General features: G+C 44.5%; 1 protein-coding gene across 7 annotated transcripts in view; it reads right to left on the reverse strand.

Annotated features, from left to right (window-relative positions):
- elmo1 (engulfment and cell motility 1 (ced-12 homolog, C. elegans)) overlaps positions 1-14129 on the reverse strand; it is a 118726-nt gene that overhangs the window by 78304 nt on the left and 26293 nt on the right. For 5 of the 7 annotated variants that reach the window (XM_035429120.1, XM_035429115.1, XM_035429116.1 and 2 more), the window contains exons 2-8: positions 10299-10425; positions 8291-8331; positions 7906-7978; positions 6965-7015; positions 6121-6290; positions 3465-3500; positions 60-159 (exon numbers count right to left, since the gene is read on the reverse strand). In XM_035429120.1, the coding sequence (XP_035285011.1) occupies positions 60-159; positions 3465-3500; positions 6121-6290; positions 6965-7015; positions 7906-7978; positions 8291-8331; positions 10299-10376 (549 nt within the window). In that variant the 5' untranslated portion in view covers positions 10377-10425. The remainder of the gene's footprint in view (positions 1-59; positions 160-3464; positions 3501-6120; positions 6291-6964; positions 7016-7905; positions 7979-8290; positions 8332-10298; positions 10426-14129) is intronic. The other 2 variants (XM_035429121.1, XM_035429119.1) reach the window with 1 other exon arrangement.

Below are 14129 nucleotides of genomic sequence, written 5' to 3' on the forward strand. Positions count from 1 at the left end.
CACGACGTCGAACGCATTAAGTTGCAGAGAGCCGCGTCCTCCCCCGCGCAGGCCCGTACCTTCTTGATAAAGGCCATGGAGAAGGTGTCCCAGGAGACGATGCCGTGGTCCATGAGCTCCACGAATGCGGTCAGCGTGAACGACAACAAATCCCCGAAGCTGCGAGAAATCAGACAAAAACCAAACAGCGTCATCTCTGTTAGCCAGCGTAGCGTAGCCAAGCGATTGGGCGGGAGCGGGAGCGGGGGAGGCGGCTCGGGTGGACAGGGGGCGGAGCTGCAGCCAGAGGCGCGGACGGGGCGTCTGAGAACAACAGGGGGCGCCAGAGGGAGGCAGCGCGGGAGAGACAGCACAGCGGGGGAAGCTCGGACGCCGCTCCCATGCATGGTTACCGTGACGTTAGCACACAGGCGACTTGCGATGTACTCGGGTCTATTAAGCAGAGTTAGTCCTGCGAATAACCTGCGCTGCTAATATCGCATTCAGTAAGTATTTCAATAACACAGCGGCTATCAAAGCGAACGCCAGTTATCACCTTCTCCTTGTATCTCTAAAATACCCGGAGGGCACAGCGACAGAATGAAATGGAGATTAATCTAATTAGAGGATAAGTGACACTCCATTACACATTATGACATTAAATTAAAATCTACAGGAAATCTTCAGTGCCTCTGGATAAGAAGTGAAACTTCACAAGGCAATTATTTTTTAGACGGATACTTTTTATTTCTTTTTTTTTTTTTTTACAGACGTCCCAGAAGACTTTGAAGAGATAAAGTGCAAAAATCAACTGAACCATGTAATTACACCTGGAGCTTGAATTAAAACAGTTTCGATGTCTGTTCTCCGTGATTTACACACAAAAGCATGTATCTATGCACAAATGTATTTATGTACGCAAATGCATATAGTTTTCACTGATATGAGTCTACATCTCCAGATGTCACTGGGATTTCTGTAAAAAAAAAAAAAACCATCAGTGTATATTGTTAATAATTTTAAAAGAATCCCATATTATTAAAGCAGCAGTTTTGTATAGTAAGTCCTTCGTTGTATTATAGAGGCCAAAATGGCATGTACTGAATGCAGTCTGAGCTCTCTGTAAACAACTGTCTCCTAGTGAAATCCAAATAGCTTCCGATCAAGTATCTGCTCACCAAATATTTTAGTTTGTCTGTTTCTGTTACTTCTGTAGATAACACTATTTCTATTAAATATTAAATTATTCTCAGGTTGAACATTTTCAATGGCAGCTGGTAGATACAGTAGCAGTCATGGTAAAAAGCCTGTGAGATCAATCAAGCTCACATATAATTCTATAAAAATATAATTAACAGAATGTCTATTATGTTTATAATAAATTTTTAATTGTGTACCATGAATTACACATTTCTGAATGTCTGAACTAAGTCCCCTGATCATTCATTTTGAACTGAAAACAATGGACCCTTTAAGAATTATATTTAGCTTCAGTTTAATAAAGATATTGAGAAGTAAATTACTGAAGAAAATGAGATGAAATTTAATACCGCCTTAAGTAATTCTGCAATCCTCTTTTCCTCTTTCAATCACCTCTTTTATACATTCCAACATGTATGTTTATCACAATCACTAATCAACCAATGATTAGAATGAAGAAAAAGTCATTAGGAAAATAAAGGAAATTAGTAAAGCAAAAACATAAGTCTCTTTAAGGCAATAACCAGAGCATGGATTACATTCAGCAATTAAAACAAACACTTATAAAACTGTGTTCATTACAGAAATAAAACAACACAGGATATACAAAATTATTTTGCGCACATGTAACAGTCATGAGTCTAAATATTTGCAAAATTCCACATGTGCATCTCCATTTAAGTAAAAAATGTATTTACAGAACAAATATTTCATTTGATGATCTGTCTGTCTGAAACTACAGAAACACAACTCACTCTTCTGAGGTCTAATGCCTTTCTCTTGGTCCACATGTAGTTTTTTGGGACTGTCGTTAAATTATGACACACACGTATAGGCCCAGAACGTAGCACAGAGGTTAAATGCAGCATCGGGGGTTGTGTTACTTTGCAACATTAGTCAACATTTTACTGCTCATTGTGAGTAGGCTTTTTGCACATGGCAGTGGGCAGTCATGTGATCTATAAGGAATACTTCATCTCAAAAACAATACTATCAGAACAGAGGGGCTCTTAGGAACTGTAGAAACCAGAGGAAAATTAATAGTAATTTACAACATCAAATTGCAGACTGCATCCCCCATTGGCCTCACTGTAAAATAAATGTAAATATTTAAAAGCTAAGATAATTTGCCTGTTGAACTCACCTGCAGGTTGTGTACAACGTGTGACATACTGTGAGAAAGTAACGTGAAAGAACTACGCTTCAGCTCCATATTACTGGTAACATCAACACAACACCCTTAAAATGACATCAGACCTTTCCTCAACACGCTCTCACAAACACCAGCTGCCAAGTCAAGCAAGACTAGGCAGAGGTAATGGCACATTAAAGTAGCCACTTTCATTTCCAACACTGCAATGAGGTGCCTGACACATTGACAGGACAATTCAGCTGTGAAATACTCAATAGTAGCATTGGAGGGCTGTGAACCAGATAGATTTCTAGAATTCTTTAAACACCAATGCTTCCCACAAAAGGTAGAGATGATGGTAAACAAATTCACCAGAGCCCATGTGTACATGAATCAGCTCCTGTAGAGAAACCCTGTAGATGCTACTACTACTAAAGGTGCAGTTTCCAACATATAACCATCTCAACCAGCACCACAATGGAGGTAGATGGTGCTCATGAGCCAACAGTATCCTCCAGTCAAGCTCCGCCCACACTAATAATGTGTCTCCCATTATTATGCAAACAATACTGTGAGTCTCAGTGTCAACTATCACCATGTTCAAAGGCACCTAGAGCGATTTGATGATGAAATAAAAATCTAGGGACATACTGTACATACAAAATCTGCCTAATTTGTAAGGTAGGTCTACTTCCTTCATCGTGTGTATGTCCCACCCTAGGGTTTGTTAAACACACACAAATATTATTGTCAAATGTGAATCGTACAATTAAATTTTATTTAAAAGGCTTGCATAGCATCCAAGGCTAGATGTGTATATTAAATGACAACGGTGTTGGGGAAATAATGCGGGTAATTATTCAGTAAACAGCCCAAGGTGCCCTTTGAGTGAAACAACCACAATTTCCACCACCTTGATTAGATAAAGATAAAGAGTAAATTTGCTTCAACTTGAATTAATTTGCCCATTACCACATGCAAAAAGAGCAGAGATACCAATCTGTTAAACAGGGAAAAAAATGAAGTGAAGATAACAGTGTCTGGTATTTCCCTTTCTTCTAGCACCAGAACCAGAGCCGAATCATGCAAACTCAGTCAGTAGATTAAGAGCATTAATAGGCAGGGGGGTTATCCGGCTGGGGGAGGGGCTTACCATGGCTTCATTATCTTCTGAAGTTTCTGATACCGTCTGCAAAGATTTAAAAACTTTGACGTCAGGGAGACAGAAAACCAACAAAGGGCTCACAGAAGACTGGGTGCTGGGCATGGAACTCTACCTCTGTTTCTCTTTTTCTCTCTCTCTCACACACACACACACACACACACACACACACAAACACACACACACCAGTGACATTTAATCGGTTTGCTTCTTCCTGCATGTCACTCACTACCTTCAGTGAGTGAACAACCACCAACTGCATAATACAAAAGACATAATACTTAGAATAACTTGGAACGTCACGGCAAGAGAAGCACATTCTGGAAAATTCCAGAATTCCATCTTGCCAGGATGGAATTATTACCGACAAACATTTCCTACCTTATGAAATAAAATTGAAAAAAAAAAAAAAACACTCCAAGAATATTACACCAAACATAAATCATTAAAACCCGCTTTGACAGAAGGCAATAACGGACTGGGCACTCGCGCAACAGTGAGAGAGACAGGCATGGGCGGTGACAGGAAATAGCTAGCAAGCGGAATTACTTTAAAAAAAAAAAAAAAAAAATACATCAGAGAAAAAGAAGAAAAGAAAAGTGGCGTCACCCGCGACCTTACCGTTGCACACAAGCGGGGATTACAGACTATACATCGCAGAACGTTGCCAGTGGAAATGGCGCAATGACGTTTAATTACAGGCCACCCTGCTGCAGTTCTATTTTAAACTAGCGGCTTTCTCTTACACAAGGAAAGCACCAAGTTACACTGGGTCACTGCCTGCTGCTCAGGGTCCTGTCAGCAGGGCACAATTAAACCAAAGAGGAAGCAAAAACTTCAACAGTCGACACATCTCTGCAGCCAAACGCCATTTAACCGCCAAGTTGACACCTCGCCGCGCTATATGATTATGTTTACGGGCCGGATGTGTTCGAATCCACTCCACTACCGCGTAACCGCCACTAGGTGGTGCTGAATTACAGCAGGATCATTCACCGCAGGCCACCTTCGTATTTCATACTTTCGTACGCCGGAGCAATGGAAACCCGTTAGTTCAGTCTTTTTCTATGTCCTGCGAACCCTGCGGAAATGACATTATGGTAAGCAGCTGGCAGGCGTTCAGACCTCTGGGGATGATATTCCAGCCCCGGGGTCCCTGTGCACCGGGATGAGGTAAACAATGCGCTCGGAATTAAGGCGTTTGACGCAGCCAAGGATTACGCAGAGCACATTCAAAGAAAATGTGCTCAGCGCATAACTGTGCTCGGGGAGGAGTGCGAGGAGGAGGAGGAGGAGGAGGAGGGAGGCGGTGGCTGCACTACACTGAGGGTTGACAGGCCGCGACATGAATCGCGCTAGCGGGGGGGTGGGATGGGGGGGGGGGGGTGGTCGAATAAGCTAGGGAAACGGCTGATTTTGTAAATGGAGCAGTGGTGCGATTCTCAATAACCATGTGTAATGCTCATCTCATTACGAAGATGCCAGGAAGCCGATCCCGTGCCCTTCCACGCCAGCTTCGGTTACTCCTCACGCGAGTCAAACCCGCCCAAGAGACAGGAAGCTAGGACCTGCTCTTCCTCCGGAATTAAAAGCGATAAAGCAGCGCTTTGGGCTCAAATATCGTCTTCAAAGACACCGAATCTCGTCAACCTCTTACGCGTTCCATATTACCCAATAAAAAAAACCCATCCAGGGACAATTTGGACGGCATTATACCCCGTGTGAACGGGGGAGGCTGTGCGCATGCAGGCAGAAGGATTTCTGCCCGGCAACCTTCAGACTAAACGGACCTTCCGAGACGCGCCCCTAGACTCCAGAGGTGGCGCTTTAAACGCAACCGAACGCCCTGCCGACCGGAGCCCTGCTGACAGAACTAGCCTCAGGCTGGTAGCAGTGCGGAGACCCAGCGAACCAAAAACGTCTTTACAGAGGCCGAATTACCTCAACACCTCATCTTTCTGAACAGCCCTACATCTACAACGCAGCTACGATACGATCTCCTTAACACTAATCTTCTGAGTGAGACGCATAAAATGAAGTGTCTCAAACAGAACTTGAGTGTTCCTCATAGGGATAAGAGTGGTTAAACTATACTAGCTCAAGTTGATTTTCTACTGTGGTGTGACGTCTAACAGACCAGGGGTAGGCTAACCTGGCCCTGCAGGGCCAGAGATACTGCTGGCTTTTGCTCCGTCCAAACTGACCCTACTACGTAATCAGTAATTATTAGGCTAAATGAACACAGGTGACCATGTGCTGGAGGTTATCCACGCTTCACCATACATGTTCTGAGTAAACCAATAAGCTCTTCTGATCAAACTGAGACGGAACAAAAACCAAAAGCATCTCAAGCACTCCAGGACACGGGTTACCTACCCCAGTACTAGACAGACGCGTTGCAGGTTGTCCTTGACTCTAAAGACTTTTCACAAGACTTTTTTCATTGTGATTACATTTCTGTTAATCAGAGCAAGAATTACACTGACAACAGGTGTAAACAAGCAAAAAAACAGAATCTGTTGCTGTACACTTCTTAGCGAGTCCAGGACAAACGGCAAAGCGGTACGGCTGAATGCCCGGATGAGGGGCGTGCCCGCTGCGGCGCGGGCGGAGGGCGGGGCGGGGCAGGAAGGGGGGCGGCACTTACTCCGTTCCGCTCTCCACCATCTGGGTGAGCAGGGAGAGGCCGTCCAGGTTGATGAACTCCTGGGCGAAGGTGACGTCGCGGGAGGAGCTGGCCAGGTCCTTGAGGGCCTCCAGCTTGGCGTCCATGCTGGACGACTGGATCCGCTCGTGAAGCTGTTGCGCCGTCTGCGCCTGTAACCCGGGGCAACGGCCCCCCGCAAAGGCAGTTACGCGGGGAGGGATTTTCTGCATATCCGGTGCACCACGCTGGGGAACCGCGGTTTCTGCAATGTCTGCGCACCATTCTCGCCCCTCCAGCAAAAACGCGTAAAAGACGCCGCCTCAAGCGGTCCCGAAAGGTTTATGAACTGCGCGGTTTTACCGACGGCCCCGTAAAAGGGGACGCAGGAGGCCGCTGCAAAGCAGGCCTCATCTGTCTTCCAGGCTAATTAAGGAATATTATTCCGCGGCACCCTTTTAATAGCCCTCAGTGATGAAGCCGACACGCCCTCCCTCCCCCTGATACTGAAGATTAAACTGTCACGGGGTTCGCCTTTATTCAGCCCGGCTCTCCGGTTTCACATCTGACAGGGAGGGCAAATACTGCAGCGGAATAATGGGCAATTTCAAATCACCTGATACATTATTTATACACTTATCTACAAGTACAAAAAAAGTTTCCGCCCAATCTCATCTCCTTCGTCATCTACTATTACTATAGCTGCGACCACAACCTACAGTGGCTACTATTACCTATTACCATTACCATCTCCACCAGAACAGCTATTTCCTAATTATTTAGCATAGCAATTATAGCATTATAGATAACAGTGTAATTTTAAAAGCACAAAGTCAAGCTCACTTACAGGAGATGTGGTCAACCGTAGAATGGAACCATTTTTGATGTCGTTGCGATTCTGAAGAGAAGAGAGGAAAAGTCTCAGTGACAGAAAATAATGGCTTGTCAGCACAGAGTCAACCCTGCTATTAAGTCTGTACATTTGTACTGTAAGTGGGTGTCAGCTAATATATTACAAACCACTGTCATTGATAATAAAACATATCAAATTTGACAATCATTACAGTCAGTATTGCCAGATTTGAAAACAGTCAACCAGCCCAATCAGAGCCTCAAACCCACCCAGAGGCTGTTTTGATTTCTGAGTTCACCAGTGCTCCCTTTCTTTTTGATGTTCCAAATAGGTTTTGGTTTGCCTAAGCTTTGGCCTGTCCTTGACTGTTTTTTTTTCTTATTTCTCAGCCACATTATGGCTTCTTCCTGCTTTGACTTTCATTTTGACTTTCAGATGCCAATAAAAGAGTCCAAATGCAATCAAAAGCCTAGATCTAATACCTGAACACACCTGACTAATCAAAAACAGCTGTGAATCCATTTGTCCCAAGAATAATGACACCCTAAAATGGGAACTGTATAAAATGAGCTGTAATTTCTACATGATGAAAAATACATGTGATTACTAATATAAAATTGTGGATTACAGAGCCAAATCAATAAATAAAATGAACATTACGCTGCATATACTTTTTTATCTTAAATTTCTTTTAGCAAATTATGCTTCTTTGAGCAAATTAGGTTTCCACTTCTGAATGCACTAATGCACATTGCCCTGTTGGCTGTACAAACCGCCACCCCCAGCATACCTGGGAGACGGACCATAAAATATGGAACACAGAAGAGAGAATATTCAGCAAATTCATTCACCTCTCTGCTTTATGCTGCAAACAGATGGATTCACAGAAAACAGAAAAAAAAGGTCTGTCGGTTTGACATGACAGTGATAAATACCTTTTCTGTGATGTAGAAGTTTGTAGAATCTGCATTTTGAAGAGCAAAGTTTTCATGGTTCCCGAGTGACCACCTAAATGCATGGAGAATGTTGCATAAACGTTGGTGAAAGGTTCTGTAATGCGTTCATCTGGACCAGAGTGTCCTGGAACGGCTGCTGCGATGACACTGCTAAAGCTGGACTGCAAGCAGGCTGAAATCCCAGTTTCTCATTCAGGACATACTCCTGTCATTCATGTTCACGTACAACAGCGTCATAAGCAACGAAAACGCGCTGAAACGCTGACGTAAGCGTCAACAGCAGGAGCTTTAAATACGAACCACAAATGAATAACCAACATTAGGGTGACAAGCAAAAAACAATGTAGAACTTCAAATGACTTACCCTTCGCACACCTCCTTTATAATGGCAGAGAGAGGCTTTTTCTGAGAGAAGAAGAAAGTAACGTTAGCCACTGCATATGAGAAGGCCCTCCAGATGCCTGCCTGAGACACATTACCCCAGGACATTACAGTGTATGTCATGTGATCAGGGCGAAATCGCTCAATTCATTTCAATTCGTTACTGGCATGTGCGGGCCGTGCCAGTTAAGACATCAGAGACCCTCTCTTCTGCGTATCGCAAGACCACACAGAGGAGGGAGTGGGGAGAAGGTGACTAAGCAGTGGCAAAGGGTGACACGGGTGTTTCTGACCACGCTGAACTCTGCTAAAAGCCACAGAAGCCGAAGTGACAAAGCGTTGCCGTACAAACGGGCAGGCGGCTGTTTTTCTTCTCCACGACAATTGCGCAAAGCCACATTACCCCCTCAGTACAGGAGAAGAGAGAAAAAAAAACTATCCAACAGCTTAACACAATGCCATGTGACAATGCCACAGGCACTCAACTCCCTGTTTTTAATGCTTACCTTTTTAAGTTATTCAAAAACTCAGAAAAAAAAACTCTTTGGATTTGTGGGTCACAAGAGGCACAGCAGTTATAAAAACAGCCTTATCTGTAAAAATAACTAGTTTTACAAAAAAGAAAAAAATTTGTTCTGACCCATTTTAGGTTCAGGACTGTTTTCGGTGAATCGAGTTTGTTTTTGGCATATGCTCAAATGAGTCATTCTGACACACGCTGCAGAGGTCTGTTCTTCTGAACAGGGTTTATGTAACCACATGCATATCAATAAGTACTTCGCTGAAGCCTAAATCCTTCAATTGTGTGTCCACTAGGACAGATTCCAGTACAATCGCTTAATTTGTTCAAATAAATCCTTCCCCATCCACTTAAATCCAATAATAACATTATGTAATTCATGTGCCAAGTAGACGCACTTTTTCGGGTGACTTTAATTATCTCGTTTTTGTGACATTATCCATTCATGTTGTCGGATATTTACAGAAGTAGCTCAGATTAAGTATTAGGGCTGTCAGACATGTATGGCGTTAAAATGGTCTTTCAAATATGTTCAAAAATGTTCTTCCTTGCTTGTGAATAATCCCTGTTCCCCACTGGTGTGTCAGGCTTCGAATTTTAAGAAAATGGCCATAGCGGATTAATTCTCTACAGCTAAAGATGATGATGTATGGAAAGGAAGCAGTAGCACCAGTTGACCAGAATCCTCTCTTGTGGTGGTGAACCTCAGGCTGTGGGAGGCTCTTCATGCTACGCACCTAGCGCAGAAATACCTGATAGCTCTTTGCTCAGTAGGGCACAGTGTAACTAAAAAAAAAACAAATGCACAGAACTCGCCTCTAACCAAATCATTTTGTGGTTTTGGCAACTAATCTCTAATAGGACTTTGCCAATACGGGTTGCCAAGCGGAAACATAACTGTTTTTCATCAGAATGAAGCCTGTGGCTCCCCAGGAACTTGTGCTCCTCATAAAACAAGGGTTTAATAGTTGGGTTAAAATAAAAGATCTCGATGTTTTTAATGTTATGATGTGATAGTCCAGCTTTTTGTTTACTTCAGGTTGTTGTTCCAAATGATAACATTCTCAGACAGTTTTCCTATAGCAAATAAGGGTTAAGCAGCTTTCTGGGGGTAACTCTACTGTCTGTTCTGTCACTATCATCAATGCTTTCTGTAAAAACACAGAGCAGAACATTACCTTCCTTTGCCTTCATGTTCATTTTGCACCCCCTTTTGACATACAGAATGTGGCTAAAAACACTAAATGCTTGTTATGGCAGGGGAATAATTATACAAATTTTGCAATGAATATTAAAATACATTTTCTTGAATATTATTTGGAAAACAATATTCAAATTACTGCATTGACAGCCCTTGCTGAAAGGTACAACAGAAAAAGCCCACTCGTTATTCGAACTTTGACCTTCTGGTTATAGCCAGTTCCCAGTCAATGCAGCAGTAGAATCCTCCCCCTCCCCGCTCCCCCCTCACCTGGTCTATCTCCATGAGCTTGGGGAAGGCCCCCGGCCACTCGATGGCCACCTTGACGATGTCGGAGGGCGGCGGCATGGTAGAGGCGGCGCGGCGTTGTCCCGGCGACAGATCTTCTCATTCAACCCTGCGAGGCAAGGGGGGACAGACACAGAATCACTCACAGGTCACCTGACCTGGACATAGGCCTAAACGAGGGACGACGCTGGGGAAGATTCGCCGTTCTACTCAAATTACCCACAATGCAGCGGTCGGTCGCAAACTAACCTATACATCTTTCAAAGGTAAGTTCAACATGCACGTGCGTTATACAGTCATTTTCAAAATGACTCCACGACAAACTGTACACACATTCCGAGTTATTCCACTGAAAGGAAAAGGTAAGAACAAATGCTCAACAGGAGACAAAATACATTGCAAACATTCCATTTCCTGTCAAAAATGAAGGCAACACACCCTTATATGAGAGAGATAAGATCCACGATGATAGCATACCAGTTCACCAGGAAAAGACAACCTGGTTTTTAAGACATTTTTTTCAGGTGCGATGTGCCTGAAAGGTCAGTGTGAACATTCTTACGATCGCCGTGAGTCAAAAGGCAATCACCACGCTAAGCTTGAGGAACCCTGGAATCAGGTTAAGCTCAAGGCTTGAATGGTGCCAGTGTCATGTTACTAAAAACCGAAACTGTCTGTTTGGAGACAAGCAGGCCTTGGGGAGCTGTGGAACGGCTTGGGCAACGAAGGCTAGAAAACGCACGCGCTGCACTTTCAAAGAGAAACCCGACTCCACTCATTGTTTTATCAACCTTCCTCTTCTTCTTTCACTTTTCTCCACATCCTTTCACTTCATTCCTCAAGTTGTGAGTTAGTAGTTAGCTATCACTTCAGTAACTCGCCATGTTATTGACCGTGACTGATATAATTAGAAAATTCAAATTGATCGACTTCAGCAACATTATTGATACAGTTGTTTGCATTGACATATTTGGCTCTGCTAACTTGACAGGATGGAAATAAACATACGCTGAAGAAATATACATTTGTTTTATCCATTCTCTTTACAGCAAAGTCACACATTTAGCTGAATCCTATCAGCAAAATAAATAACACTGGAAATGACAGAGATGGAAGCCTTGAAGAGGGGCTTTAGTGTCACTGTGTCTAAGTATAAATGCATGAGCGTGTTTCAGGGGAAATTTAGGTTTTAGTATCAGTTTGCGGGCATAGTTGAAAAAGCAAGGACAGCTTTCAAATCCAAAAATGCATCTAAACCTCATATTCACCATTTAATACAATAAATACAAAGTGCAGAATTTATTGGTGCAAGAAACGCCCTGATTACCAGCGAGTGCACAGCTTTAGCATTGTAACTTATCCCACACAGAACAGTTATGAATAAGGTTTATAGGTTTAATAACCAATCATTTATAATATTATATACTGTCAATTGAGTTACTTAAACAAGATTTTGAACTAAAAACTGCATATTTAATTATTTTCATGTCTGTAATTTCATGCCCTACAGATTTAGATGCCTCAAACCTGTGTAATAGACATAAAAAATGGGCTGGACATAATGAAAGCATAGTTGCTAAGCACTGAAGTTTAAAATAAATGCAGCTAAACCCAAGTAGGTTACACAGCCACCATCTGTCCTACATTTAACGTGAATGAAAGTACCACTGCCCTATTTAGCCCAAGGTTCCATCTCGCATCAAAAACTATTTGTAGTTTCACCAGGTGCTCTTGGGAGTCAAAAATAGTCAAAAAATACAAGTCTATAGCTAAGGACTTCCCATTGGTGCGGTTCTTAAACACTGGGCTGTGTTTAGCAAACGTCCCGGATCCCAGCCCAGGTCAGCCACAGGCCAGCGAAACAAACACTCCAGGCTGGGTCCACGAAGAGGTGAGCGAACGAAAGAGCTTGAGATCTGGACAGGACCCAAGTGTGCAAAATGAGCTCCCTGAAGTACCCACATCGGATGACAGACTCGCTATCCACACTCTTCATGGAAGCGTGGTTCTGGGTCATCCCAAATCCCCGCGCATTTATCCTATGACTGATTCAGCACAGCTTCCTCAGTCTGCCGATTCACTCTGACTAAAAGACCACAGACACAGGAGATACTTTTGACTAAAAGACCCAAGACACAGGAGATGCTTTTGATTCGCTGCTACAGTCGCTGTTCACGCTCCAACAGCTGCGCTCTCAAATCAAAAACTAGAGCTAACTTCGGGGACCTGCTTGTTGATCAACTTCAGCAACAGCTGTTTTGGGCAGCCTGGCACGGAGGGACTTGAGGGAGGTATGAGATTTAATTCAGGAGACACACGGGGGGGTGGGGGTGGGGGGGGGGGGGGGAGGGGCGAGCATGCGAGAGAGTGCAACGTCCAATTATACGACTTCCATTTCCGCTTCGGCCTTGCGACTGGTTCATATGCACTGAGGCCTCTTCACATTACAAACGGACCAAACAAAAACACGGGGCACAGTGTACAATATTTACTCTTCAGTAAGTCTTGACGGGCCAAGTCATCCTGGCTCCGCACAGACATTTTCGATCACCCAGCAGAAGGAGCGTCTGGGCCGGAGGCTGTGATCCTCCGTAGAGAAAACAGTGAGTCACGGGGGCCGAGCTAAAGAGCCGTTTGGAGTGCTCCGCCGCTCCAGCCAGTGCCCGGGCGTGCCGTCTTTTCCAGGGTGTGCCACCGTGAGCAGTTTCTGCCCACACTAAAAAAATAAAAAAAAGTCTGGCTTACTACTTTTTTCACCGTACAAGTTGAGTGGACCGATTGAGGAAACCGTTTTGTTTCTCTAACCCATTCGTCAGAGGCCACAGTGCAACTTTACGTGCGTCGTCTTAGACATTATTAAGCAGTTTGTCAATATTAAGCCAGGGAAGAAAAAAAAAAAAACAGCAGCTGGTAGAGCGGCAATGAAGCTCCCACTGTCTCCCGAAATCTCTCCTTTTCAGTCCCTCCTCGTCTTCGACCTCATTCAGCGGCGACGCGGTTGCAGGAAGCCAAAGCAGCTGAAAGGGGAGGCAAAAATAGACGGCCATTGTGCCATCCATTTCGCTGCCCCATTAGAGCCGGTGGAGACGGACGCGCGGCAATCCCTACGCTCAGCATCTCGCTCGTCCCTTTCACTCGAAAATTAATATAAACGACATTGACTGTCTTACCCCCCCCCCTTTTCCTGCATTGCGCCTTTTGAAGAACAGTCAAAACGCGGTCTCTGGATGGATGTGTGAATGTGTGAATTAATGCGACAGCTTTCGGGGGGGGGGGGGGGGGGGGGGCGGGGGAGATGCCGATGTAAGCAGACGGAAATTTCCGGATGCCTGCCTGCGCTTCCAGTCCGGCCATCGCTTACCCCGGCAGCACTGAGATTGAAATATTCCCAGATTTGTGTTCCGTGGTGCCACACGCCCCGCCCGCATACCTCTCAACCCTCTTTCCCATAAGGGGAGCGTCTCACCTCACCTCATCCGCCGCTCACCTTCAGGTTATTGATTGCCAGCGCGCCCCTGTCCGGATACAGACCCGGGGAGAAACAGGAGAACCACCGTAACATCCGGCGTTACGGGAACTACGGTACGCTTCCCGGCAAACCGGCAGCCGGCGCCGACCGCTCGATGATGTGTAGCTCATGCTAGACACGTATGCGTGATCTTCCGTGTCGTCGGTTCTTTGGGGAATCAAATCTGCAGCCTAGACCGAGCTTTTAATACCGCGAACGTCCCTTTAAAACTAGGCTGTCACATGCGTTCGGTTTTTATTAAGGGTGCGGCTGTCAAGTTAATCACGTCGCTTTAGCCGACGGCC

The sequence above is a fragment of the Anguilla anguilla genome, chromosome 8 (genome assembly GCF_013347855.1).
Source record: "Anguilla anguilla isolate fAngAng1 chromosome 8, fAngAng1.pri, whole genome shotgun sequence".
Lineage (NCBI taxonomy): Eukaryota > Metazoa > Chordata > Actinopteri > Anguilliformes > Anguillidae > Anguilla > Anguilla anguilla.